At 42.0% G+C, this 26,411-nt stretch overlaps 1 protein-coding gene across 9 annotated transcripts in view; it reads right to left on the minus strand.

Annotated features, from left to right (window-relative positions):
• Nucleotides 1–17,389: 17,389 nt before the first annotated feature.
• Nucleotides 17,390–26,411, minus strand: part of RERE (arginine-glutamic acid dipeptide repeats) — a 355,792-nt gene continuing 346,770 nt past the window's right edge. For 7 of the 9 annotated variants that reach the window (XM_088468176.1, XM_088468170.1, XM_088468174.1 and 4 more), the window contains 3 exons: nt 20,130–20,276; nt 19,027–19,207; nt 17,390–18,838 (listed from right to left, as the gene is read on the minus strand). In XM_088468176.1, coding sequence (XP_088324302.1) covers nt 18,805–18,838; nt 19,027–19,207; nt 20,130–20,276 — 362 coding nt within the window. In that variant the 3' untranslated portion in view covers nt 17,390–18,804. Of the gene's footprint in view, nt 18,839–19,026; nt 19,208–20,129; nt 20,277–20,710; nt 20,756–26,411 lie in introns of all 9 variants that reach the window. The other 2 variants (XM_088468175.1, XM_088468179.1) reach the window with 1 other exon arrangement.

Here is a 26,411-nt window from a genome sequence, read left to right on the forward strand (position 1 = left end):
GGTCTCGCTACCTAATTTAACTATGGAATTTAAGTAGTTTGGTGCTCTGTCAAACTTTAAAATCAATTATTCCAAATAAGAGGCTCTCAATTTGAACACCCCCGGCTCTATGATTTCAAGGCTTGCCGTCAGCTTTCTCCTTTATATGGCATCCAGCTTAAATCCAATATTTGGGTGTTAAGCTTACCAAGGATGTTAAGAGTTTATTTCAGGCCAATTTTACTCCTTTATTATTTATACATTGGGTAAAGACCTTCCGATTTGGCAACCTAAGTCTTATTCTCGGATAGGGAGAGTAAATATTGTCAAGATGAATGTCTTACCTAGAATTTTGTATCATTTACAGACACTTCCTATATGAATCCCACCATAATTTTTTATAGATTTACAGAAATTGGTGAGAGATTTTATTTGGTTTGGTAGGAAACCCAGATTCCGCCATGAAATCTTATATAGGACTATGGTAAACGGGGGACTCGAACTCCCCAACTTCCTATATTATTATCAGGCCGTCCATTTAAATAGGATCGCTAATTGGTCCAAAATTAACTCTGATAAGCAATGGGTTTTGGCTGAGGAATGTTCTAGCCCTATCCCGTTAGAAGCCCTACCCTGGGCCCAGGTTATACCATCGATTGACCATCCCACTATCACCCATACTTTGCAAGTTTGGAAGAAATTGAGGATTAATCCTAATCCTCTGTCCCCTCTCCTTTGACTTCCCTTTTGCGTATGTCTGAATTCCCACTGGGTGTTGGGGACCGTACTTTCAGACTTTGGAATTCTCTAGGGATTTTGAGGTTTTGCCAATTTCGTCCACTCAGGAGGGGTCCGTTCTTTCAAGATTTGAGGACTGTACTGGGTCTTCCTCAGTCGGAATGCTGGTCTTATATGCAACTGATGTCTTATGTTAGGAAGTTTAATATACATGGAGTTCTGACTAGAGATTTGACCCCCTTTGAACAGCTATGCTCCCAAAAGGAACCTATAGCCATGGCCAAAAGTTGAGAATGACAAGTATTGGTTTTCACAAAGTCTGCTGCTTCAGTTTTTATGATGGCAATTTGCATATACTTCAGAATGTCATGAAGAGTGATCAGATGAATTGCAAAGTCCCTCTTTGCCATGACAAGGAACTTAATCCCAAAAACATTGCCACTGCCACAAAAGAACCAGCTGACATCATGTCAGTGATTGTTTGTTTCATTTCAAAGCCATTGTGGTGGTGAATAGAGGCCAAAACATGAAAATTCTGTCAATGTCCCAATATTTATGCACCTGACTGTATATATAGAGAGAGAGAGAGAGAGCGATAGAACAATGAAGAACTGGTGACATTCGGCGTCTGGTAAACAAGAACTCTAATCCAACAGCATTTCGGGCAAGCGCCTGTTATCAAGGATGCATACGATAATTAAACTTTTGCTGCTATTCTTGACACCAGGCCATCCTCCGTAAATCTTCGCCTCACTGTGCGTGAAGATGCACCCACACCTGCCTGCTGCCATTCCTGAGCAAGTTCTGCACTGGTGGTGCCCTGATCCCGCAGCTGAATCAACTTTAGGAGATGGTCCTGGCACTTGCTGGACGTTCTTGGACGCCCTGAAGCCTTCTTCACAACTATTGAACCTCTCTCCTTGATGATGCGATAAATTGTTGATTTAGGTGCAATCTTACTAGCACCAATATCCTTGCCTGTGGAGCCCTTTTTGTACAAAGCAATGATGATTGCACATGTTTCCTTGCAGATAACCATGGTTAAAGAGGAAGAACAATGATTTCAAGCTCCACCCTCCTTTTAAAGCTTCCAGTCTGTTGTTCTAACTCAATCAGCATGACAGCGATCTCCAGCCTTATCCTCGTCAACACTCTCACCTGTGTTAACGAGACAATCACTGACATGATGACCCGAAGCATACTGCAAAAGCAACCAAACAGTTTTTTAAGGCTAAAAAGTGGAATGTTATGCAATGGCCAAGTCAATCCCCTGACCTGAATCCGATTGAGCATGCATTTCACTTGATGAAGACAAAACAGAAGGGAAAATGCCCCAAGAACAAGCAGGAACTGAAGACATTTGCAGTAGAGGCCTGGTAGAGCATCACCAGGGATGAAACCCAGCGTCTGGTGATGTCTATGCGTTCCAGACTTCAGGCTGTAATTGCCTGGAAAGGATTTGCAACAAAGTATTAAAAAGTGAAAGTTAGATTTAGGATTGTTTAGTTTGTCCCATTACTTTTGGCCCCTTAAAAAGTGGGAGGCACATATAGACACCGTTGTAATTCCTACACCGTTCACCTGATATGGATGTAATTACCCTCAAATTAAATCTGAAGGTCTGCAGTTAAAGCACATCTTGTTTGTTTCATTCCAAAGCCATTGTGATGGTGAATAGAGGCCAAAATATGAAAATTCTGTCAATGTCCCAATATTTATGCACCTGACTGTATATACGCACACACACACAGCAGATAAATTAAGTACTGAACACATACAATGTGTGATTCAGTATTATACAAACTTATGTTATAGACAATGCAAAGTAAATAATGCCTATAGCTTCAGTAAAGAGAGCGAGAGCATAAGCAGTATATATAAACACTAACTGATGTGTCCGGTTTTACCAGGGTATACCTTGGATATTTACTTACCTTATATACTTGGTAAATTTGATGCCTCTGGGCTAATGGAGGGTGGTAGAATCTATTTAAATAAATGTAGGAGGTACTCAGCAGAGCTGGTGTAGTTGTCCTCCTCGCTGTTGTGGGACATGACTGATAACTCCTCTCAGTTGACCACCATGTGCCTCACGATTAGCTCATGTACCTCCCTAGCCATTAGCAGAGTGCTATACATGAGATAGAAGAGGGACTGGAACAGACAGGCTGCGTTTCCTGTGATGGGGACAATGATGTGAGGCACCATCTCCCCCTTTAACATTCACTCAATTGCCATGTTCGAAATCCAATCACAAATGAAGGAAGTACTGTATTACAGTCCAAATTAAGGTAAGTTTTCAACACTCAAATCAAATAAAGGATGAGCACTTGTATGGCAATGTATGAATGTCAACCAAATACAGTGTATTGAAAAACAAATATAATGTTTAAGCTCCTTTTTCTGGATAATTGGGGGGCTGCGGTCATACACAGATGATTATCCCGGGGGTAGCACTTTACACTTGATCTTGATTCTGGTCTAACCCTAAAAACTTTCCCCCTCTTACCTCCAGCGTCCTGGAGCAGCAGGGTGGTCGTTGATCTTCTGGCTGGTATGATGATCTTGCGGCGGGTCTCTGTAATCTGTCAGTCAGGGTTGTGCTTTTCTAGCCGGGTGGCTGCTCTATAGTAGCTTAAATGCACGGTGCTGTAAAAGAGCTTTGCTGCAACTCCAGTTCTTCACAGGGGACCATCCGTTTCCCTATTAGGGTGGTTGCGGTGTATGTTAGTCTCCCCAAATAGCCACCAACACTTTTCGTACTTAATCAATACTTTTTCAAGGATGGCTTTCTTAGAGAGCCAGCATTAATTTTAATTTCCTGGCTCCTGTTTTTTTTTTTTTTTTTTTTTTTAAACAAACTTTAACATTTAAAACATGGCTGATTTTGCAGGGAACATATGGTTGACTCAATGGGCTCTATTTAATTGAACGCAAATTGAATAGTGTCGGGAGGGAGCTCCCGGAGCTATTCAATTCTGCGCGCTGTTAGGTCGGAGAATGCCTGTTCTCCCACCCTTAAACAGGGTGTTTAGTCTCGAGAACGGGCATTCTCCGATTAAACTTTCCGGCGCGATGTTGTTTCCGCCGCACTAAGGGCAGAAAACAGCATCGCGCCTGTACTTTTGTCAGATTTCTGCTCGCACCCCTGGAAGAAATCCTTAACAGTGCATAGAATTGAATAGCTCCGGGAGCTCCCTCCTAGTGCTATTTAATTCGCGTTCAATTGAATCGAGCCCAATGTTTGTGTGTGTGTGTCAGTGAATTTGTTACTGTGTAAAATAATGTGATACAATGTTGTTAAAAATTGGATCCTTCTTTACTTAAAGGATTCTAGGGTAAAAGATGAATGTTAAATTTAAAAGTTATTAAGAATACTTAAAATATTTTTAAGAGGGATTTTTAAAGGGGATTTTTTAAAAAAAACGATTTTCATTCAAGGGTTATAGAAAGGCATTGAATTCAAAGTGAACGTTTAAACCCAATGGACAGTTTTCATTTGATAAATCCATCTGCTTTTTTTTTTTCTTTAATTCCTTAACGAAGCCACCTCCTCTCCATTTTTGGGGGGGATTTTTTGTATCCCTATAAATTTCAGGTTTTTGGGATCTTTATTATGCACTTCCTAAATATGTTTCGAGACACTGTGTGAGTAGTCCCCTTCTAATGTTATACAAATGTTCTGCAATCCGGGTTATTTTTCTCTTCGTTTGTCCTATATATTGCAGTCCACAGGGACATTCTAACAGATATATTGCCCCTTCTGTATTGCAAGAAATATGATTTTTAATAGGTAGGTACAGTAGAGTTTGCATTACTGTTCCTGCCCGCCCTGCATTGAGTACATTAATGAAAGCCTTTTCCATCTATTTGTTGTTTTTCGAAAGCAGGGGAGGGGAACCTTTATTCTGCCGAGGGCCATTTTGATATATATAAAACATTCGCGGGCCCGGTGGAGGCCACACCCTCCGTGTGATGTCACACGGGGATGGGGCCACAATCGCCAGTGATTACAGCAATGCCTGGAGCACCCTCAGGATGCTCCAGGGAGCTGTAAGGACAACCGTGTAACCATCTGAAGTATCCTAAAGACTCTCCAGGCGGCACTGCTGCATAGGGTCTGGCTCCAGGAAACCATTTTAGGCACCCAGCTATCCAGATGAGGCTAGCAGAAAAAATCTCAGAGGGCCAAACCAAATGGCTCCGGGTGCCTTATACAGCCCCTGGGCCTGAGGTTCCCCATTCCTGTACTAGAGGAATGAAGCTGGTGGTTAGTTCCTGTTTGAGGTTTCTTGCCTTTTTATAAATGATCTTTGGTTTGGGAGGAATATCATGCTAGGATATGCCAGTGTTTTTTCATTATGTTGTCAATTGTTCGGTGATTACTTACATATTGTGTAATAAACGCAAGTGGTGGATTTCCTTTTTCTGTTTGTAACAGATGCTGTCTTCCCTATTCAGTTTTTTTGCCATCTCTAGGTCTGCTCTTAGAATTTCTTTTCTGTAGCCTTTGCTGATAAATTTTCTGGTTAGGATTTCGCTCTGATGTTCAAAGACATCTATATTTGTCCAGTTTCTTCATAGTCTACTATATTGCCCTTTGGGATGTTTGAGATCCATTCGCGATGGTGATTACTCCTTGCTTCTAGGACTGTACTGCAGTCAACATTTTTCGTATGGGTCCTCGTTTTTATTTGGAGGTGTTCTATTTATATTTTCAAGATCCAAGAAAATCACTTATTTGGTAGTGAACTCCAGGTTTAAAGTATTTTTATTCACATAGGAGATTATTTTAGGGGTTTTTTTTCTGGTCCATTCCATATAAACAAAAGATCGTCAATGTAGTGATCTCAACAGATCAGATGTTTTCTAAAGAGGTTATTATTCCATATTTGGTCGTCTTCCCACTTCGCAACGAATAAGTTCACATAACTCGGTGCGAAGCGTGTCCACATCGATGTCCCATTGGTTTGTAGGAAGAATTCTCCCTTATACCAAAAATAATTGTGGTGTAATATGTAATCTATACTGTTCACAATGAAGTTTATTTGATCATTTGGTAGTGTTGTCATTGTTGAGAGGTAGGGCCTTGCATGTTTGCATCCAGAGTCATAGTTAATACATGTGTATAGTGAACTCACGTAACTAGTACATACCCTTCTTCCCATTTTAGGGATTTTAACACTTGAAGGACATGAATTGTATCTTTAAGATAACTTCTCTGCTTAATTACCAGCGGCTGTAAAAATTGGTCCATATAATGTGATAGATTCCTTGAGATGGAGGAGATCCCAGAAATGATTGGTCTCCCCGGGGGATTCAGAAGATTCTTGTGGATTTTTGGTAGCTGGTAAAGTACCAGAATTTTTGAATTAGATACATATAATCATTCGTTTTTCAGAATGATGCCCAGATTCAGACCTTCATCTAAAGCTGGGCATCCACTATACAATTTTCTGTCAGATATCTGTCCAATCTGTCTGGTAGGAATAAAAACCTGGTAATGTATGGGAGCAAATGACAGTTGATTATATCATTTTAAACACTGAAAAAAGGACAAAAAAAATTGTTCAAATTGGCTTAATTTGTGTGTGTTAACCAATTTGTCTGAAAAAACATTTTTGGCTATTTTCCAGTGTTTGTGAGCAAATGGATGACTGTCATTTGCTCCCATACATTACCAGGTTTTCATTCCAACCAGCCAGATTGGACAGATATCTGACAGATAATTGTATAGTGTATGCCCAGCTTTAGAGTTCTTGCAGTTTTCTTTGAAATACACTGCATTTTGTTGACATACATACATTGCTTACAAGCGCTCATCCTTTATTTGGTACCAATTTATACTTTTTGGATTAGAAGCTGCAGAAACACTCATTGCGCAGGTTATTCTGTTTTTATTATTGTATTAATTACTCAATATACAAATAAAGTGAGTTTTCTAAAAAGAAAAAAAAAACTAGTCAAAGTGTAAAGTCCACCAGAGGTGGGGCTACGGGCACAGCCCTTTATTCAAATAGGGAAGCCACACCAACTGCCACCCAAAATGCTGCCAAACATCACCTGCAATTGGTGTAACTCCCCTATATGAATATTGGACTGTGCTGCAGCCCCACCTCTGGAGCCACCACTCATCCCAAACAATGAGCTTACAGTCCCACAGCACTTGGGCCATGTTGCTTTGTCACCCAATCACCTCAGTCGAGGGGTAACATTTTACCCATTTTCAGCCCAAATCTATGCTTAGTGGGTGCTTAGGTCATGAAAGGCATTTCCTTCCCGAATTTCATGTTTCTAGGTCCAGGGGTTTGGGCTGGGCGTTGATAAGTCAGCGGGTCAGAACATTTGTTTTTATATATTAAGATATATTATATACCAGATAATGCCTTTAAACTCAATAAAGGAGATATAGGACAGCCAGAGCATTATGTATGACCTCAGAATTACGAAGATCTACATGACCCATAAGCCAGATAAAGTCTACACACTTATTAAGCATTACATACATTGTATACCGATTAAAAAATGACGAGACTGTCTCTCCAAAAATAAAAGGTGAAATATTTATTTAATATGAAGAGGAACCAGGATATCCACCTCGAATGGAGGGCAAAATGGACCGGAGAGGGTTAGAACCCCACCAAATAAGTAGGATATGGCCTTTCTGAGGGACCTACCAAAGTAGTGTGAGGAGAATAATCTTATACTCTCTAATAAAACTTGCTGTCTAGACAACTACATTCTAGCTGCAGCTAGAGTACTAAATGTAGCCTGTGCCTCCTTGCTGTAGCGGCTCTAACAAGTGAGCATAAAACTGGCTCACAGGCTGATAATACTGCTTTAGGGGCACCATGAGATGGAGAAAGTCTGTCAGCATTTGGAACCGAACCCCCAGAGGAGGCACTGTGACAACATTCTGGCTTGGTTAAATGCATTGACATTTGAAGTAGTCAAACCATTTTATGGTACCACTATTGTTACATCAGGGTGAAATTCCTTTTCCAGACATTAACCACTGAACTGGCTAATATTTATTTAAACACAATGCTCAGAAATTGTTGGTTTGTTTTATGATTGAATTAAGTCAAGAACATCTAACTTGACCCACACAATTGTTAAGAAAAAAAAATAAATAAATTTTTAAAAATCACAACTAAATAACTATTATTGTTTAAAAATCAAAATTTAAAAAAAGTCAAACATCGATATATCGGGACGTTGATAATTGCAACTTTACATTTCACCAGCAGCTGGTCTGCAACCGCCGGGTGAGGGGGTGTCACTGGGCTGCCTGATATGCATTGATTGGTGGAGGATACAAGGATGCAGAGGGGCCGGGAGATCCCTCTAAGATTGGCAGCTGCTGGAAGAAATTCCTGCAGCTGCATAGTGGGTGTTTAACTGGTCTCATCAGATGCAACCATGTCAGGGAAAGCCCAGGTTTGGCATAGTCGCATCTGATGTGACCACGCCAGGCAATTGGTTAAAGAATGAGAATGGCTATAGAAAGGAGTGCTTCAGTCCCAGAATGAAACATACATCAGTAATGTAGTTTTTATAGCACTATTTGTTTTATATTGTCAGACATTAGATACTTGTTAGGGTTAATAAAGCTGTTGTTTCAAGCTGTTGTACAGCAAAGAAGTGCACACACAGTGTGTCTCCAAGCTGTGCTGTGTCAGATGTCATACATCCCCTCATGTATATATAATGCTGAGTATCACAAGTAACACACAATAAGCTCACACATTAATGTGATAGGGGGTTGTGACATTTGCTCTCCGACACAAAATATCCTCTCAGGTATAATAACTAGATCACTACAAGTAACAACAACTCACACTACACATACCTCACAACTTTCGGAAAGTATGGATAGGGACTGATAAAAGAAGTGTGGCCTTGTGGGAAATTCCATGCCCCCAGTCCCTCTATACGATGCAGGCATGGGGGGTACTTAAGCAGCCCATACACGGTGCGATTTTTGCATGATGTGTACGATTTTGTTCAATCGTGCATATCGTGTGTTGATTGTGAGGGCGGAATTCAATTGATTACGCAGTCCGGATCTCCCGTCTAAAGTGACAGGAGATCGCGGGCCGCTATTCAATTGCTGCAGTTTTTCGCGCTGATCGCGCCCATAGGAGTCAGGTTTAGCCGCCTAAAGCAGCTAAACCAGACCAAAGTTCTGGGCACGACATCTTACCAACATAAAATCGCACCGTGTATGGCTCCACCATAACCAGCTGTAAATGTATACAAGGACAGGACCCTCCACAAGGTGCATTGATTTGGATATCAACCCCACAGAAAACAAACACAGCTCTATTATTCCTCTCCCCCACTGATAATGCTTTAGGGGCACCATGAGATGGGGAAAGTCTGTCAGCATTTGGAACCAAACCCCCAGTGACTGGACAACACTGTTGACTCTTTCTCTGAGGTGATTCCGGTGGATTTTTCAGTCAGGGGGAAGGGCTCACATCAGAGGAGGCACTGTGGTAGAAGAGTCCTTCCTCCCTGGGCCCGCAATATGGAGGCTTGCCATCCCTAGATGGCTCCCTGTAGTCTCCAGATGCTAAAACAGGGACAACTGCGACGTCTGTACAGCTAACCTGTCAGAAACGGGAAGCATACAGATGTGTCTTCAAACATCATTGCTGCAGCCGCGCCAAGCAGCCCCCCTGGGCGTACCAGGTCTCGTGTTACTTGATAGTGCTGGGTGTATTTTTTGGCTGAAAATGCATCAAAGTCACAATGTGATGCACTAGCACACACCATTAGACTGTGCTGATAAATTTGATATGCAACACTGCATATCACTGATAAACAGTGTGCAACGGAGTCCGAATCTGTATAATGCTATGATGCAGCAGATTTTTTTCTATGCCAAGTTCTGTTGCGCTTTGTATACAAACCTAGTCACACACAGACATACAAATTTGACGCGAGGCAGCGGTACGGCAGTCCGACGACAGGGAGGCAGCAGTGAAGAGCTGTCGAAGAAAGAAGACGCCGGGGAAGTTGTGGATGGGCGGCGCTCATGTATAAGAACTCAAAGGCTACCGCCCCCCAGGTGAAGGAAAAAAAAAATTTGAAAACAATCAAGTGTTTTATTTTAATATTTCTTTTACAGGGGTACTATAGGTACCAGCGGACCCTTAATGCCCCGCTTGCTGGTACTTGTGGTTCTCCAAGTATCAGCATGCCGGGGAGGCTTGCTAGGACCTGTAGTTCTACTGCAAAAGACGATACTTTAACTCTTATGCACCACATTTATACACAATCAACCCGGCACCCACCACCCAGGGCTATCAGCCGCCCAGGCCTGGGGTGCCCTGGAGAAGGGGACCCCTTTTATGAAGAGAGGGGGTTCCCACCTCCGCCAGGGATCCCCGGCCTGGGCTGACTAGTGGTCAGACGTAATGCTTTGGCTGGGGGACCCGGTGAAAGTTTTTCCCTTGCTGTGGTATTACCTATTCCCCCCCCTCCCCCCACTAGAAAAAGTTTGGTGCTGGTTCTGGTGTTTACAGGGGAACCCTACACATTTTTCCCCTGTACTTCCAGAACCGGATCAGAGCCCAGTGCTGGTTGTGCTAAATTTCTATGTCATCTAAACAAATGCTCGCAGGTACAGTGTAGTATAGGCAATCATCATGGGCGTCGGAATGGGGGATGGGAGGGCCAAGGGGGCAGCTCGTCAATTCCAAACATGTGAAAGGATCGGCAGCCGTGGACGGTCGGGGGCTGTGCTTTATGGTAATAAGCTGCACAGCCCCTGCACCGCATGGAGGAGGTGGAATGTGCAGTCTAAGTTAAAACACTGCACATTACACCCCCTCCTCCGTGCGGTGCAGGGGCTGTGCAGCCTATTGCTATAAAGCACAGCCCCTGACCGTCTGTGGCCGCTGCTTAGGTAAGAGAGGGAGGAGGGGTGGGAAGGGCACCGGAATGATTTTATGTCCCCCCATCTCCCCCCCCCCCCAACATAAAATTGTTCTGACACCCCTGGCAAACATGTATTTTAAATTAAATATAGGTAAGTAATCTTGGTTTAAATGGGAGCAGCTTACTGTTAAGGTCACCACTCAACCTTCTGGATACATAGATTGATAAACAAACACACGAAAATGCTTGTACAGCGAGCGCTCAATCATATAAGATTTAATGTTCCAACTGGGTGTGATATATATCTATCTCTCCCTATATATAGACATGTGTTGGACCAGTGGATCTTCTATAATGTAAGTAAAGTCTGGTTCACAACAACTGGTCTATAGCATATATTGTACATTAAAGAAAGAAAAAGTACAGTCAGGTGCATAAATATTGGGATATTGACAGAATTTTCATATTTTGGCCTCTATTCACCACCACAAATTTCATTTGAGGGTAATTACATCCAAATCAGGTGAACGGTGTAGGAATTACAATGGTTTCTATATGTGCCTCCCACTTTTTAAGGGGCCAAAAGTAATGGGACTATCAACGCAAAAGCTATTTCATGGACAGGTGTGGGCTATTCCCTCGTTATTTCATTATCAATTAAGCAGGTAAAAGGTCTGGAGTTGATTCTAGGTGTGACATTTGCATTTGGAATCAGTTGCTGTTGACTCTCAATATGAGATCCAAAGAGCTGTCACAATCAGTGAAGCAAGCCATCATTAGGCTGAAAAATCAAAACAAACCCATCAGAGAGATAGCAAAAACATTAGGTGTGGCCAAATCATCTGTTTGGAACATTCTTAAAAAGAAAGAGCGCATCGGAGAGCTCAGCAACACCAAAACACCCGGAAGACCACGGAAAACAACTGTGGTGCATGACAGAAGAATTATTTCCCTGGTGAAGAAAAACCCCTTCACAACAGTTGGCCAAATCAAGAACACTCTCCAGGAGGTAGGTGTATATGTGTCAAAGTCAACAATCAAGAGAAGACTTCACAAGAGTGAATATAGAGGGTTCACCACAAGATGTAAACCATTGGTGAGCCTCAAAAACAGGAAGACCAGAATAGAGTTTGCCAAACAACATCTAAAAAAGCCATTACAGTTCTGGAACAAGATCCTATGGACAGATGAGACAAAGATCAACTTGTACCAGAGTGATGGGAAGAGAAGAGTATGGAGAAGGAAAGGAACTGCTCATGATCCAAAACATACCACCTCATCAGTGAAGCATGGTGGTGGTAGTGTCATGGCGTGGGCATTTATGGCTGCCAATGGAATGGTTCCCTTGTATTTATTGATGACATGACTGCTGACAAAAGCAGCAGAATGAATTCTGAAATGTTTCGGGCAATATTATATGCTCATATTCAGTCAAATGCTTCAGAACTCATTGGACGGCGCTCCACGGTGCAGATGGACAATGACCCGAAGCATACTGCAAAAGCAACCAAAGAGTTTTTTAAGGCTAAAAAGTGGAATGTTATGCAATGGGCCAAGTCAATCCCCTGACCTGAATCCACTTGAGCATGCATTTCACTTGATGAAGACAAAACAGAAGGGAAAATGCCCCAAGAACAAGCAGGAACTGAAGACTTTTGCAGTAGAGGCCTGGTAGAGCATCACCAGGGATGAAACCCAGCGTCTGGTGATGTCTATGCGTTCCAGACTACAGGCTGTAATTGCCTGCAAAGGATTTGCAACAAAGTATTAAAAAGTGAAAGTTAGATTTAGGATTGTTTAGTTTGTCCCATTACTTTTGGCCCCTTAATAAGTGGGAGGCACATATAGAAACAGTTTAATTCCTACACCGTTCACCTGATTTGGATGTAATTACCCTCAAATTAAATCTGAAAGTCTGCAGATAAAGCACATCTTGTTTGTTTCATTTCAAAGCCATTGTGGTGGTGAATAGAGGCCAAAATATGAGAAATCTGTCAATGTCCCAATATTTATGCACCTGACTGTATATGTCAAGATTCTGACTGCTCCACTATACCCCCGGATACTTGACTTTTTTATTATCCAACTCAATCATCCACCCCCCCCCCTTTTTTTTTTTTCAACAGTGCTTTTTCATTCCATCTATGATATTTAAGCATTATTCTTACTTCCAATCCCCATCTAGCACCAGCTATCATTAGCTGCCATTTTTTCTTTCCTTTTTCCCCACCCAATCAAACCCCCCCCCCCCTCCTTTTTCCCAGTTACTGTGTGTTTTTATACTGTGAATTTACTCTATGTACATGTACCCATGATCCTTATGGGAGATTAAACTATACTTACATATACTTTTTCTTTCTTTAAAATACAATATATGCTATAGAACAGTTATTGTGAATCAAACTTTATTTACATTATAGAAGATCCACTGGTCCAACACATGTCTATATATAGGTAGAGTTAGATTTAGATATATATATATATATATATGCACACACCCAGTTGGAACATTAAATCTTATATGATTGAGCGCTCGCTGTACAAGCATTTTCATGTGTTTATCAAACATGTATTTTAGATAGATGTAACAATTAATTTGCTTTAAAGTGGTTATGTTCTTGAATACTAATAGCCCTTGTAAGACCTAACTGCAGTTTCTGTAATACCCTGACAGAAACAGGTATGTAGGTGACTATAGGCAACATACAATATCCTTCACTGGGATCACAAATATGTCTGTACGCTTTATTATCTGAAACTGATAACTGCTTGAAATGTATACATATATTAGTGAATTGGTAACTTTTCATAAGCCAAACTGTATCATCAGCATTTATTTTATTGGAAATAAACAGTAATAGAACAAGATAGGGTGTAAAGTGGTAAGAGCAAGCTTTAGGGTTTTGTGAATACCTAAAGAAATATGAAACAAGGGGACAGTGACAATTACTTGTAATATAGGTTTAATGGTCCTTTAATGCAAGTTATTGTTTCACTATCAGATACATTAGGTTTAGAAAGGCATAAAACCATATCATTCAAGAGGTTAAGGCAGGGGCGTTTTAAGAGAGGAGGGGGCCAGTGTGCAGACACTGTGCAGGACCCCTCCTCTGTCTAGCGGTGCTGCAGTGCAGTAGATTCTGGCTTAGTGGCAGATTGTACTGCGGATGCTCGGGTCTCAGGGAAAATGGCGCTTGCGCAGATTTCCCAGGGACAGCAGTATTGCACATGCACGAGTCACCAGGAAAATGGCCGCCAGCACTCTGGAGACTACGGACAGGTAAGTATAAGACTATATGGGTGCAGGGTGTGCAGTGTGGGCCCCTCTGGGACAGGGGCCCGTGCGCACAGCACACCCTGCACCCATTATAGATACGCCCCTGGGTTTGTTGACAGGACCTGTGGCATGCAATTAACCCATTTAGCACTTTTAGGACTGGTCACTTTCCAACATTAATACATCAATAATTATTTATGCAAAACCAATACTAATTATACAGGTTTATTTTTTCCAGAAGACCTAGTCACTGCCTCGTGAGGGGTAGTTGGCTACGTGATCCCGACAGTGGCATCCTGACTGTCAAAATACAGACAGAATTTTTTAAGTATTTTAACCCTTACCCTAACATACTCCTCCTGCAGCCTAACCCTAACCATCCCATCACCTAACCCTAAGGCTCCCCCAAAACCCTAAATCCAACTATAACCCTAATATTAACTGTTGGGATCTGTCGGGATGCCACTGTCGATAATGTAACAGTCGCCATTTTGACAGTCGGGATCCGGACTACATCCCATGAGGAGAAATAAGGACGAATGCTAAGATAATCTACTCAAAATGGGCAAAAAATGTGTATTGTTCATTATTGAAAGAGCAAGAAAGTGACCTAAAATAAAATGTGTAATTTTTTTCCTCTATCACCACCAAGAAATACTTGATGGTTCTTGCTTCAGCATTATTCCACCTTTCCAGACCAGCAAAAAGCGAGAACCTATACACAGGTTTTCATAATAAAATCTGTACTTGAAAATATTGCCTTTTTTTTTTTTTTTTTTACAAAATGTTTGAATGAAATGCATAAAATATGTAGGAATACTATGGGAATGCCATTTTGAAAACCTACAGCATCAAATAAGTCCCTTGTGTTTATTGATGGCAAGACTGGGTTCTAAAGCGCATATATCCCCCATCTCTGAACATCTTAACGTTCTGTAGAATATGGTGTTATTGCCTGGTGATCACACATTGCTTGAGAGAGATAATCCCCCCTACCTTTTGAAACGAGGGTGTCCATGAATGTGTAGGTAGGAAGGGGGAGATTGGGCACAATAAGTACCATGCCCCTAAACAGACAAGACTAATATTTTTGCAGTGCAGGCTGATATTGATCACCGGACAAGATCCCCCAAAAGGCCGCATCATATGAAAGAGGGGACTCCTCTCTTTCATATGAGGGTGCCCACGAGTCTGTGGGTACTTGGAGAAAATAAAATACTTAATTGCCCTCTACCAAATTTCCTTACTTTAGAAAATATCTGAGTGTAGTTCCAGCCCCCTTTCAGAAACACCCCCTTTCACCCTCTCACCAATTTGAACCCTAGGTGTCCTCAGCAGTAAAGGAGTTAAATCATGATTGCAGTGATGACAAAAGCTGCATACACACGTAAAAATTTTCTGTCCAACCATCCAACTAGTTGATTGGTTGGAATGAAAATCTGGTAAGGTATGAAAGCAAATAATCAACAATTTGCTCCCAAATGCCGGAAAATGGACAAAAACTGTTGTTTGAACAAATTGTTTAGATCAGACATTTAACAAACTTCTCAGACGACCATTTTCATCTGTTTTCTGGCATTTAGGAGCAAATTGCTGATCATCATTTACTCCCATACCTTACCAGATTTTCATTCTAACCAATCAACTAGTTGGACAGAAAATCTTTACGTGTGTACCCAGCCATCCAGTATCTTGAGACAGTGGAAGTTGTGGAGAAGTTGAATTTGGGAGTGGAACCGGCTATTTCAGAGGTGCCAAGTCCTGTCCACGGTTTCAGCACTCACCACGGTTAATGTGTATTTTAGAGTAATTTATAGTCTATGGATAGAGGTGGGCAGCGTAGTGAGAACATTCTCCTCTGTGGTGTGGAACTTGAAACACTATACATAAATCCCAGCAATGAATATGGTAATATGTTTTAAAACATTTTGCTCAGCTATTCTCACCATCAGTACTGAGGAGTTGGTGAAATGTTGGCTTGTAGAATTGTGCTGCTCTTCTACACAGCACAACTTGTAGTTGAGGTTCTCTGACCAGCTTCCCTTGTATTACCTAGCCACATCCTAATTACCCAGCTCTTTGGTGACACACCATGCACACTGGGTAAACATTCTTGCTTTACCTACAGTGCATGACCTGAGTGCTTATTATACTTATTCCAAATTAAATTTATGCAGACACTTTAGCATCACATTTGAAGATTTCCAATGTGCGGAAAAGGGACAAGTCATTGGTGAATTGGGCATAAATTGGAAAAATTCAGGATGTGGCCTAATTTGTCATGTTTTTCCAGGGCGCAATATCGTGAGGTATCTAAACATTCCTGTGTGTTGGTGGCAATCAGACACGCTGACAGCGGGAATAGAGAGAAAGCAATATTACACAATATCATTTACAGAGAATATTTCTGACACCCCACCTGCAGATGAGTGTGTCAGAGGACCGCATGGGTGTCGTGTGATCACAGCAAAACCAAACAACACTTTCTGTGGTGTAGCTTGCTTTATTGTTTATGTCCACAAATATTTCCCAAAAAATTACAAAATACTCAAAATGGAGAAAACACAGAAGTCACGAATTTCTGGGTTTCTACCCCCATGGCAAACTACTCCTATATACATTAAAATCTTCAAGATATATATATAGAAATGGAGCAGTCTGGATGTACATTCTGCTAAATGGCGCCATGAAACAATTAGCTTTACAGTATTACACATTGAACGAAGTACGTCCGAAGTTACAAAAATAGGAAAGAACAAAACAAAGTGGAGTGGTACAAAGTAACAAAAAATAACCGAAAGAGACAACAGTCAACTTCTTAACTCTTTTCCTGCCAGCATTGCGAGACCGTGTGTCCCCAGGCCCTGTGGCAGTAAAAGCTCTAGCCCTTCAGTGCTTCGGAGGCCTAGTGCACAACTTACTGCAGGTCTCCTCAACGCCGAACAGGCTGTACATAAAACAGCCAGCAAGGGCAAAGTAGTTAAGCACCCCGACACTTGTGGTACTGGAAGGTAAGAGGCAAAAATGTATACATTTATAAAGGGAACAGCCAATATAGCCAACACTCAGATCTGCAGATATATTCTTCATTGTAGTGTACAATACTATTGCAAGAATGGAAGCTGTAAAGCCTCTGCCGTATGACCTATGCGAAAGATGCCCATCGTTTGCTATCCAGACGCTGCTAGAATAAAAACAAATTATAGGTGGTGTAAAGGAGCGAGGTGGCACTCCTCTGCCCTGCAGAATCGCCGACAGTACTTTGTTACTGATTACTAACAGTATCAGCACTGCCTTGTATGCATTGCAAAGAAGTCCCTCTATTGTATGTCTGTCACCACTAAGGAATGAGAGGAGAGACCATTTATGAAGTGAAGGGGTGCTTGACATTGACCTTTATGCCTTGTGATTTGGTGAGGCCCTGAGATGCTGGCCGCCAAGGAACTAACAGTCGATGTGGCAGGAGTGGAACCAGGATTTGGGAAATGGGCTTGCTGGGATACTTAGTGGAAGAGAATTTTTCTTCAGCGTCTGGACAACTTCTTTAAAACAGCTGTCTGCATGAGCAGCATATCGGGTTGTAGCATGAATTAGGCGGCCTAGTGCCCACCCTCTGCTATATCACATGGTGGGCAAGCAGTTACTAAGATTGCCTCTTCATGTCTCATCTGCACATCCAAAGTACTTTTATAGTGTTAAAGGCCTGCCGCTTGCGGAGCAGAGGATACAAGTAGATGATGAAACACAAAAAAAAAAAAAGAAGACGACAAAAAACATAAAAAACAAACAGCCCAGGTTAAATAGAATCTGTACAAATAAAACCCTTGGCATTAAGTATAGCAGGACCCAAAACACTAAAACATAGGAGGCTTTCCTTATAAATTAAATAATAAAAGTTCTAACCCTGCAGAAACTTTAATGCTATAAAGTGAAGATACGCACAAGCCTGTGTGCGTTTTGCCTCTACAACTTAAAACGCTGTAGCCCCTATCTACAAGTGAGACACGCAAATTAGGACAAAGTAAAAACATGAAACAAACAAACAAAAAACACAACCAGGAATCTCCTCTCTTCAGATATCACCCACATTCTGGAGTGGCTAAGTAACTGCAGCAGAGAAAAACTAGATTCTTCCTTTACAACAAACAATTATGAATGTGGACTATTCAGGTTCAGACACTGATGCCGCGGTGAAAGCAGGGAAACCAGCAGGAGATGGCTGCTAAAGAAATGAAACATGGGTTTGTGATTTTGGCTTTACCAATGCATCCTTGGTAAAACTGAGTATTTCTGTGGTTATATTCTCTTCTCAAGTTCTTAACCACTTTGCTGCCATAGGTTTAATGTCACAGGTCCAGTGGCAATGAAGAGGTTAAAGGAAATTCACAGGTAGTAACTGCGATGCTGGGACAGGAACAGAAAGGATGTTTGCAGAAACCTTCCCCCTAGTCCTTACTTGTAATGTATTTACAGCATGTGGACAAACTGGGGCAACTTTGTACAAGGACTCAGGTCTCCTGCTGATGTAATAAAATAAAGAATTAATCTGTGTCACAGCACAGGAGGCCCGAGAGTGCTGGCGGATTAGGTCACTTTTTTTTGTGTACCAAGCATCTGGCTTCAGTTACACACTGTGTATTGTATGGGGGGTAGCATCTCCAGAGCATGAGGTGTTCAAACTGTTGTCAAATGTGCAATGTTGTCCCCACCTCTCTCCCTGAACCTGCTCCCTCCCAAGGCTGGGGGAAGAATGCTTCATGCAAGGGACTGCCAGTCTGGCGTTGAGGAGTCTTCTTTACAGATGAAAGTATATGACAAGTCTTAAATACAGGAGGAATCTGGCAGCCTCTAGGGACCCGTTGTGAGGAGCCTGACTCTCCTAAGAGAGCAGGAAGGGAGGGAGGGGTCCTGAGTCATCTGTGTTACAACTGCTTGTCCCCTTCTTTCTTCAGACGACTGGAAAAAAAAAAAAAAAAAAAAAAAAAAAAAGTGTGAAACTTAACTGAAATCTGTAAACTGAACTCTTACCATCCATAATCTTTACATTACAGCTATGTAAGATAGTGATATCAAACAAAGTTCTTAAAAAACTGCAGGGTAAATAAGGGAGTTGAGAAGCGCGATGGTCTAAAGGGGAATCTTACCTGTAGTAATCTTCCTGGCTGGGTAAGTGGCCACCGTGCATGTGGGGGTGAGCGTGTAACCACTGCTGTTCCATTGCCAACCTCTGCAACTCAGCAGACTGTGCATGCATAGCCTGTAGCTGGTGAGCAGCAGACATTTGTGGAGGGAGACCTGCCGGCAAATCCCGGGGATAATGGGCACCTGGAAGAAACATCAGAAGTTAGGATCATAGGGGGGGCTACATGGTCACAGCAATTTTAATTTGACTTACAGACCTTTGGTCATTTTACTGTATAATTGAAATGGATTCTGTTTTAATGTGGCAGATAAGTTTTAAGAAAAAGGAAAAACACTACCAACTTGTGCTGGTCCTGGCACATTATACACTACCGCACGGCCTCTGAAGGGACATTAATACCTATGATAACTACTTTTTCTCATTCACAGTAGTGAGCTGCCAAAGCGCTGGAAGTAATATTATTCGTATTGGCCCTACTAGAGACGATGCTTAGCAATGACTAATTGTAACCCTAGAGCAAAGCTATGAGGACAGCATTTTACGAGGAAACAGACCGGACTGGAAAGCCATAACGTGTGTGTATACGATATGTTCCAGCAGGAATTAGATATCTGGTGCCCGATATATAGATATATGAAATGTAATAAATATAGTGATGTTTCTCAAATTGTTATCTAATACTTAAAAGTAGGGGTTTGTTTTTGTAGGATGAGATTGTGTATGAATGTCAGGCTTGCCTTTAACAAAGAGCATTTAAGAGTTTAGCTGATAACAGATAGCAACAGCATGAAACAAGATACATTACATGGCTACATTCGTCGCATGTGTCAGGGTCTTCCTTGATATGGAAATTTGCATACGTCGTAAGATGACTAACACCTAGTATCACATTTAATGGGCTGCATACCACCCCTGGCTTTACATTCTGATTGGTGTGATGGAGAATAAGCCAGGAGACAGTGCTCAGTGCTGCAAAGGGAGCACCTCACAATTATATGCAACCCTTCACTCCGACCTATTTCTCCCAGCATGTCAAATATACCAATTAGCATTTAATGTAATACAATTACCAGGAGCTGCATGTTACAGTTTGTGAATACTGACCAAAAACTGGATGTCGTAGCATTTCGTGTTCGTGAGGTGGTTGTGCCAACAAGGAATTGGGGATGGCACCTGGAGGGTATGGGAAGCGTGCTAAGTGAGGTCCAGCTGCCAGTGGGTCAACCAGTGGATGAACAGGACCTGCTGAACCTGGAATAGAACGAATTGGTTATTTTAGTTGAAATGGTTTCCCCCATGCTAGAACAGGAACACGACACATCATACGCCAGAGAGATCGGGACTGGGAGATTGGGGTTTTGCGAGCTCAGGAAAGGATCTGCCCTCACTAACCAACAATTAGTAGTTAATTTGTTAAGCCAAGAACATGCAAGCAACGATGGATAGAGCTTCATTACCCACAGAAATCTTTTTGCCGGTCAAAAACTTACCTTATGTATAAAAGCTCTGGCCCGATAATGAGCAACAAATGCCCTTGTATCCTACCTGGCTGCATTACCTATTTTATACCTCACATTCACACTGTGCACTTCAGAACTGTAACATTGCACATTATCTTCATAACCTACTGCAGCTAACAACCCAACTCTCCAAACCATAATCACAACAGCAAAACATACACTTACAGGAGGAACTTTTTCTATTCAGTCTATAAAGACATTCCATGTACTCTGAAATAAAAAAAAGAATCTTAAATCTAAAAGATGGATTGGAAAACATTGTACAGCACAGTATATACAGAGAGTCTCCCTGGTAATTGGAGTCACTACATTTACACTTAAAATTTACACTTTTTTCTCAGTGTTCTTCTCAAGATCAGTTTCATGGGTGCTTTGCTGGATATTATTACATGCCGCCCGGCACTATCCTGCTCCTGGGGTCAAGACGGCCAGAACCAGAGTCGCCAAGGTGGTTACACTACAGGGGCAGCGCAGGTTGGATGGTGGGAACATTACAGAGAGGGCAGACAGTGTGTGCAGCACTGTCTCTCCGCGTTCATTGCTGGACACAATTACATTGTGACCAGCCGGCAAGTGAACAATATCTGTAAGTCTTTCAAAATAATATCAACATTTTTTCATTATTGCAAAGTATTAGACCCCTCATCCGGCTGGCAGAATTTTCTGGGGAGAACACGGATCCTGCAGAGCATTTTGAGAACTTTTCAACCTAAATTGAATCTAAAGAAATTACCTCTGCCCCCTCTCATCAGGACTTCAATTAGACATGGTGGGGGCGATTCAACTCTTTTATGGGGTCCCTTAACTAAGGGGCATCCGACGGAGCAATTCAATTGTTACTCCATTTGGGCGTCAATGCAGCATGTTGCTGCCAACAGCACCCGTCTAAAGTACGTGCGGCTTTGGGCGCCCAAACCCAAAGTGTTGACTTCCCACACATTTCTGGTCGCCACCTCAGGAGGCTACGAGCAGAAATGTGCCGACCCGCGGCTATGTGCGCCCGGAACAAAGCAACAATTAAATTGCTCTGTTGGGCGCCCATTAGTTAAGGTGCCCGATAAAAGAATTGAATCGCCCCTGTGAGTGGCTTCATGAACACAGAGCTGCCAAACAATAGGGAGCAGGAAACGGAAGCACATATCAGCTCTCTGAGGTGTAGGTAGCGTCATAACACTAATAAAGAGGAGAAATTACAGTACCTATGGGGATAAATATCAACCAAAGCCTTGAATAAGTCTTTCCTGCTACATCAATCTTACAGTGGATAAAACATAGGGATATTTCACTCTCCCAATACGAAAAGAAAAATGTTCAAGTTTACCTTTAAGGAAAGTATGGAACTAGAATATTTCCCTTATTGAGTTCTAAATGTAAAAAAAAAAGTTATGGAATGGTTCACTTCAAAGCTTTGCACAGCGAGTCTAAAATTAGAATGACTCTATAATAGCAGACAGCGGGGAACGCCTAGAGACATATACAAGCACACTAACCATCACAAGCAGGCACAGACTGAATAACCCAAGGAATGAGAATACAGCTTATAACTGCGTAGGCAGAAATACGCAGATGCCCATTTACACAGAAAGCGAGAGAAAGGATAAACTGGTGATGGGCAGCAGAATGAGCATATACAGTATAACTATGAGGGCTCAGGGAAAATAACTAACTTTCATGCATTGTGTTCTGTTAGTATTTCCGAGGTCACAGATCAAAATAATTATCCTGTAAAGTCAGAAGGGTCTAAACACAGAGATGCGCTTATCCTGATTCACCTTCCAGCCCTAAGGTGAACGCCTGCATGGAATTCTCTCCCATTGGTACCAGTGCCAGAATCAGTGTCTGAGCACACTGCAGGCACCCATGAGCACACTGCAGGCACCCATGAGCACACTGCAGGCACCCATGGCTACACACAGGCAGCTTTACAGGGCTTTGGTCTAAACCGCAGTGTGACAGCGGCATCTTTACAGCTTTTCTCACACCAGCCATTATAATACTCATTCTGGCTTCATCAGCAACACGTTGAGACCAGAAACAAACAAAAGCAGCATAAAACAGAGAAATAAATTACTCTGTATTATGTTATTACCAGAAACAGACTTCTCCTAACATGCATGCAAGTTAGAAACATCATGGAGCAGTCCAAGCAATAGAGGTAAGGGTTTCAGGAGAACAGCACACAGGAGGTAACAGAGACAAAGTTATGTCAGTGTCTGGATTACTTCTATGTTCTTTGACATTACACCTGAAAGTACAAGGCTACTGCTGGAAACTGAAGGACACATCAGGAGAAAGCTGAGGCCCTGCGGTTGCTTTCTGCACCTGCCACTAGTTTAGGGACCATAAAGTGCAGACACTTATGTCAGTCACTAGTGCTAGTGTCACTGTACCTAAAGATGGCAGCCAGCTAGAGATAGAAACCTAAAGAAACATGTAAAATCTGTATATTTGCCTGCAGATTAATTTTATACAGACCAGGGTCCTTTTAGGGTAGGATGTAGCAATTTAGAGGTTAGAATTAAATGAATGTCCTACACTTCTAAAGCTCAATCCAAGGTGTTCTCATCCCCCCCCCCGACTGCGGCTATATGCCGCACTTACATTACTGCCAGATTTATGGATTGTAGTTTGCAGCCCCGTAGGGGCGAGATAGGGACGCAAGTGGAGCGAGTCCCAATGCAGGTGTTTACATGCCGCAGCAACGGCAATTTGCCCCCCTCGTGTTGGGGCGAGTTAATTGGATAGAACTCGATGTTACACTTTAGAAAAAAATATAAAACATTTTATTAAAACTGTTTTGAGGCTAGTTTTTTACTTTAAGGGGGTGATTAAATTCAACGTGAGGGTCATGATGTGATGTTCCGTTCTGTAACACCACATTGCATCCCATCCACATAAGTTTTGCCTCGTACCACATAGAGGTGTGCTGGAAACTTGCAATTTAGGGGGTATCATAACTGATAAGTGAGCAGATGAGCACATATCAAAGCGTATAGCTTTCAAATGAATTCCCTCATATAGTGATGCAGTCCTCAGGAAGGGATGGGTATGTAATGCCGGCTGTCGGGATGCCTCCTGTCAAAGTACAGACAGCGGCATCCCGATGGCTGGTATACTTACCCCCTCACCCTCCCTTTTGTACCCTAACCCTCCCCGTTAGTTCCTAAACCTAAGTCTCCCCCCTTAGTGCCTAACCCTACCCCCTGCCCCAGAACCTAACCCCGCTACACTTCCTAAACCTAACCCTCCACCCCTCGCGGCTAACAGTAGGGTCGCCCCGGACTTACCTCGTTTGGGCTGGCGTCCTTCTGGATTCCGGCATAGGGATTAAGATACGCATCTGTATTTCGACACCTATCTTATGTCCCTTGTCGGGCTTCAGACCAGTGGCATCGCTGACATGCTGCTGTGTTTGGGGGCGGAGCAGGGGGTGCCAGGGCGCCATTCCCAGAAACAGGTGTGTCGCCTCCGTTTTCTGGGAGCGACGAGGCCAGGGCCTGCATCAGTGGACGCAGATTCCTGGCCTCTTGCGTGGCCAGACACCAGCCAGGCTGCGGGAGGCATCAGTCGCATCGATCGCAGTGCTGGGATCGCAAATGCAGCAAGGTGGTGTCTGACACCTCTTTCTGTGTAAATCCGTCCATCTCTGAATCAGGCCCTACATACGGTTTGCAGCATATAGAAAAGTAAAACAAAAAATAATCCAAATATAAAAATTAAGCATTTTCACACACAATATACTCAGACAAAATTGTTATCTTCAATAAACTTGTGAAGCTTAGATACAACCTTACATCATAATATAACATTCAAACAGCGGGCCAGCAAGGATGTATCCTAACCAATCATAATTTCAGGAAGACAGGAACAGATTTGGCCTATTCAGTCATTATATCATGACATCGCTACCATTTATTCAGTCAGTATATCATGACATCTCTACCATTTATTCAGTCAGTATATCAAGACATCGCTACCATTTATTCAGCCAGTATATCATGACATCTCTACCATTTATTCAGCCAGTATATCATGACATCTCTACCATTTATTCAGCCAGTATATCATGACATCTCTACCATTTATTCAGCCAGTATATCATGACATCTCTACCATTTATTCAGCCAGTATATCATGACATCTCTACTATTTATTCAGCCAGTATATCATGACATCTCTACCATTTATTCAGCCAGTATATCATGACATCTCTACCATTTATTCAGCCAGTATATCATGACATCTCTACCATTTATTCAGCCAGTATATCATGACATCTCTTCCATTTACAATACACTAAATAATTAAATAAAAAGTAAAGCAAATCTTTAAAAATCTCAAAAACACCAGTGTTAATGGCCGATAGCAACAAGTAGGTTATTACCTCACACAGACTAGTGAGTTATACTAATGTCTAAGTTCTGGCTGGTCGCACCACATTAGGCTATTTGCACCAAGCTATAAAATAAGTCTAGCCTTTGTTACATGACATTGTATAGTTCCCCCACATGAAGCCCAAGCAATGCAAGCAAATTTGCACTAATGAAGCATTATCGCTAATTAGCCAGGGCAGATCCAACAACTCTAACCACAAGGGTCCAGTAACTCCAAACCAGGGATGGCCATTAGTATCGTGGCTTCAGTAAGCAAATATTTATAATGAGACTATATAATAGTTACTCTACTCCATTAACATGCTGTTCTAGAATATGTAAATACTGTATACCACAGCTGTAAATTACTGGCCCTTTAAATGGGGTTTCCACCTAAGGGGCAGATTCAAGTGGCCATGGTGTTTACCGCAAGGCTAAAGGTCCGGGTTTAATACTTGGAGCTATTCAACTATCAGGTAATTTCCCTGTGCGGTCAACGTGCGGCTAACGCACATTAACCCATAGATTCCGCATGAAGTGCCCAGAACGTATGGGATACAGATGGTGCACATGGATTTTTCCTCTCAGCACTTGAGGCTGCAAGGAAATATTTCTGAAAAGTGCACCCACTGGGGCTTACCGCGCAGGGTAGCCACACTTAAATGAATAGCAGCTTATTGAATTGGCCCCTAAATGTATTAATTTTACTTCCTAACTTAATTCAAAATAAACTTGTCCTGAGGCTATAAGTACTGGCAAAATGCAGTAAATAAAACTACAAAGTAAAAGCAACACACTCTGAAGTAGCAGGATGAACAGTACAATACAACTTTAGCCATCCTAAGGCGGAGAACTCCTTTAAAAGGAAAGTTGTAACAGCTAGTGTAAAATGTCTCTGAACTATGCTATTTTATCACCGTATCTATATACTTATTGATTCTAGGTATTCCTTTGCTATGGTGTCACTCATGTGTCAGGTTGGGCAGCACAGATTTATGGTGAGTGGGTAACAGGGTTTTCATAGTTGATCATTAGCAGTTCAATTGTATACTAAAGGAGCAGAACATACAGAATACAACATTCTGCAGAGTTCAGTTATATTAATTTAATAGTGCACATTCCAGACACTGGTGTATGTATATGCAGCAAATAACATCCTGCAATATAATCTGTACTAATCAGTCATAACATTAAGACCACTGAAAGATGACCGGTGAAGCGACAGGTGACCCACCGATAGGTGAAGTGAATAACATTATCTTGTTGCAATAGCTCCTTCAAAGGGTGGGATATACTAGGCAGCAAGTGAACAGTTCTTGAAGATGATGTGTTGGAAGCAGGAAAAATGGGCAAATGTAAGGAACTGAGCAACTTTAACAAGGGCCATATTGTGATGTCTAGATGACTGAATCAGATCATCTCCTAAACGGCAGATCTTGTGGGGTGCTCTCGGTATGCAGTGGTTAAAACCTACCAAAATGGTCAAAGGAAGG

This window comes from Taudactylus pleione, unplaced genomic scaffold, assembly GCF_031769625.1.
Source record: "Taudactylus pleione unplaced genomic scaffold, aTauple2 ptg000082l, whole genome shotgun sequence".
Lineage (NCBI taxonomy): Eukaryota > Metazoa > Chordata > Amphibia > Anura > Myobatrachidae > Taudactylus > Taudactylus pleione.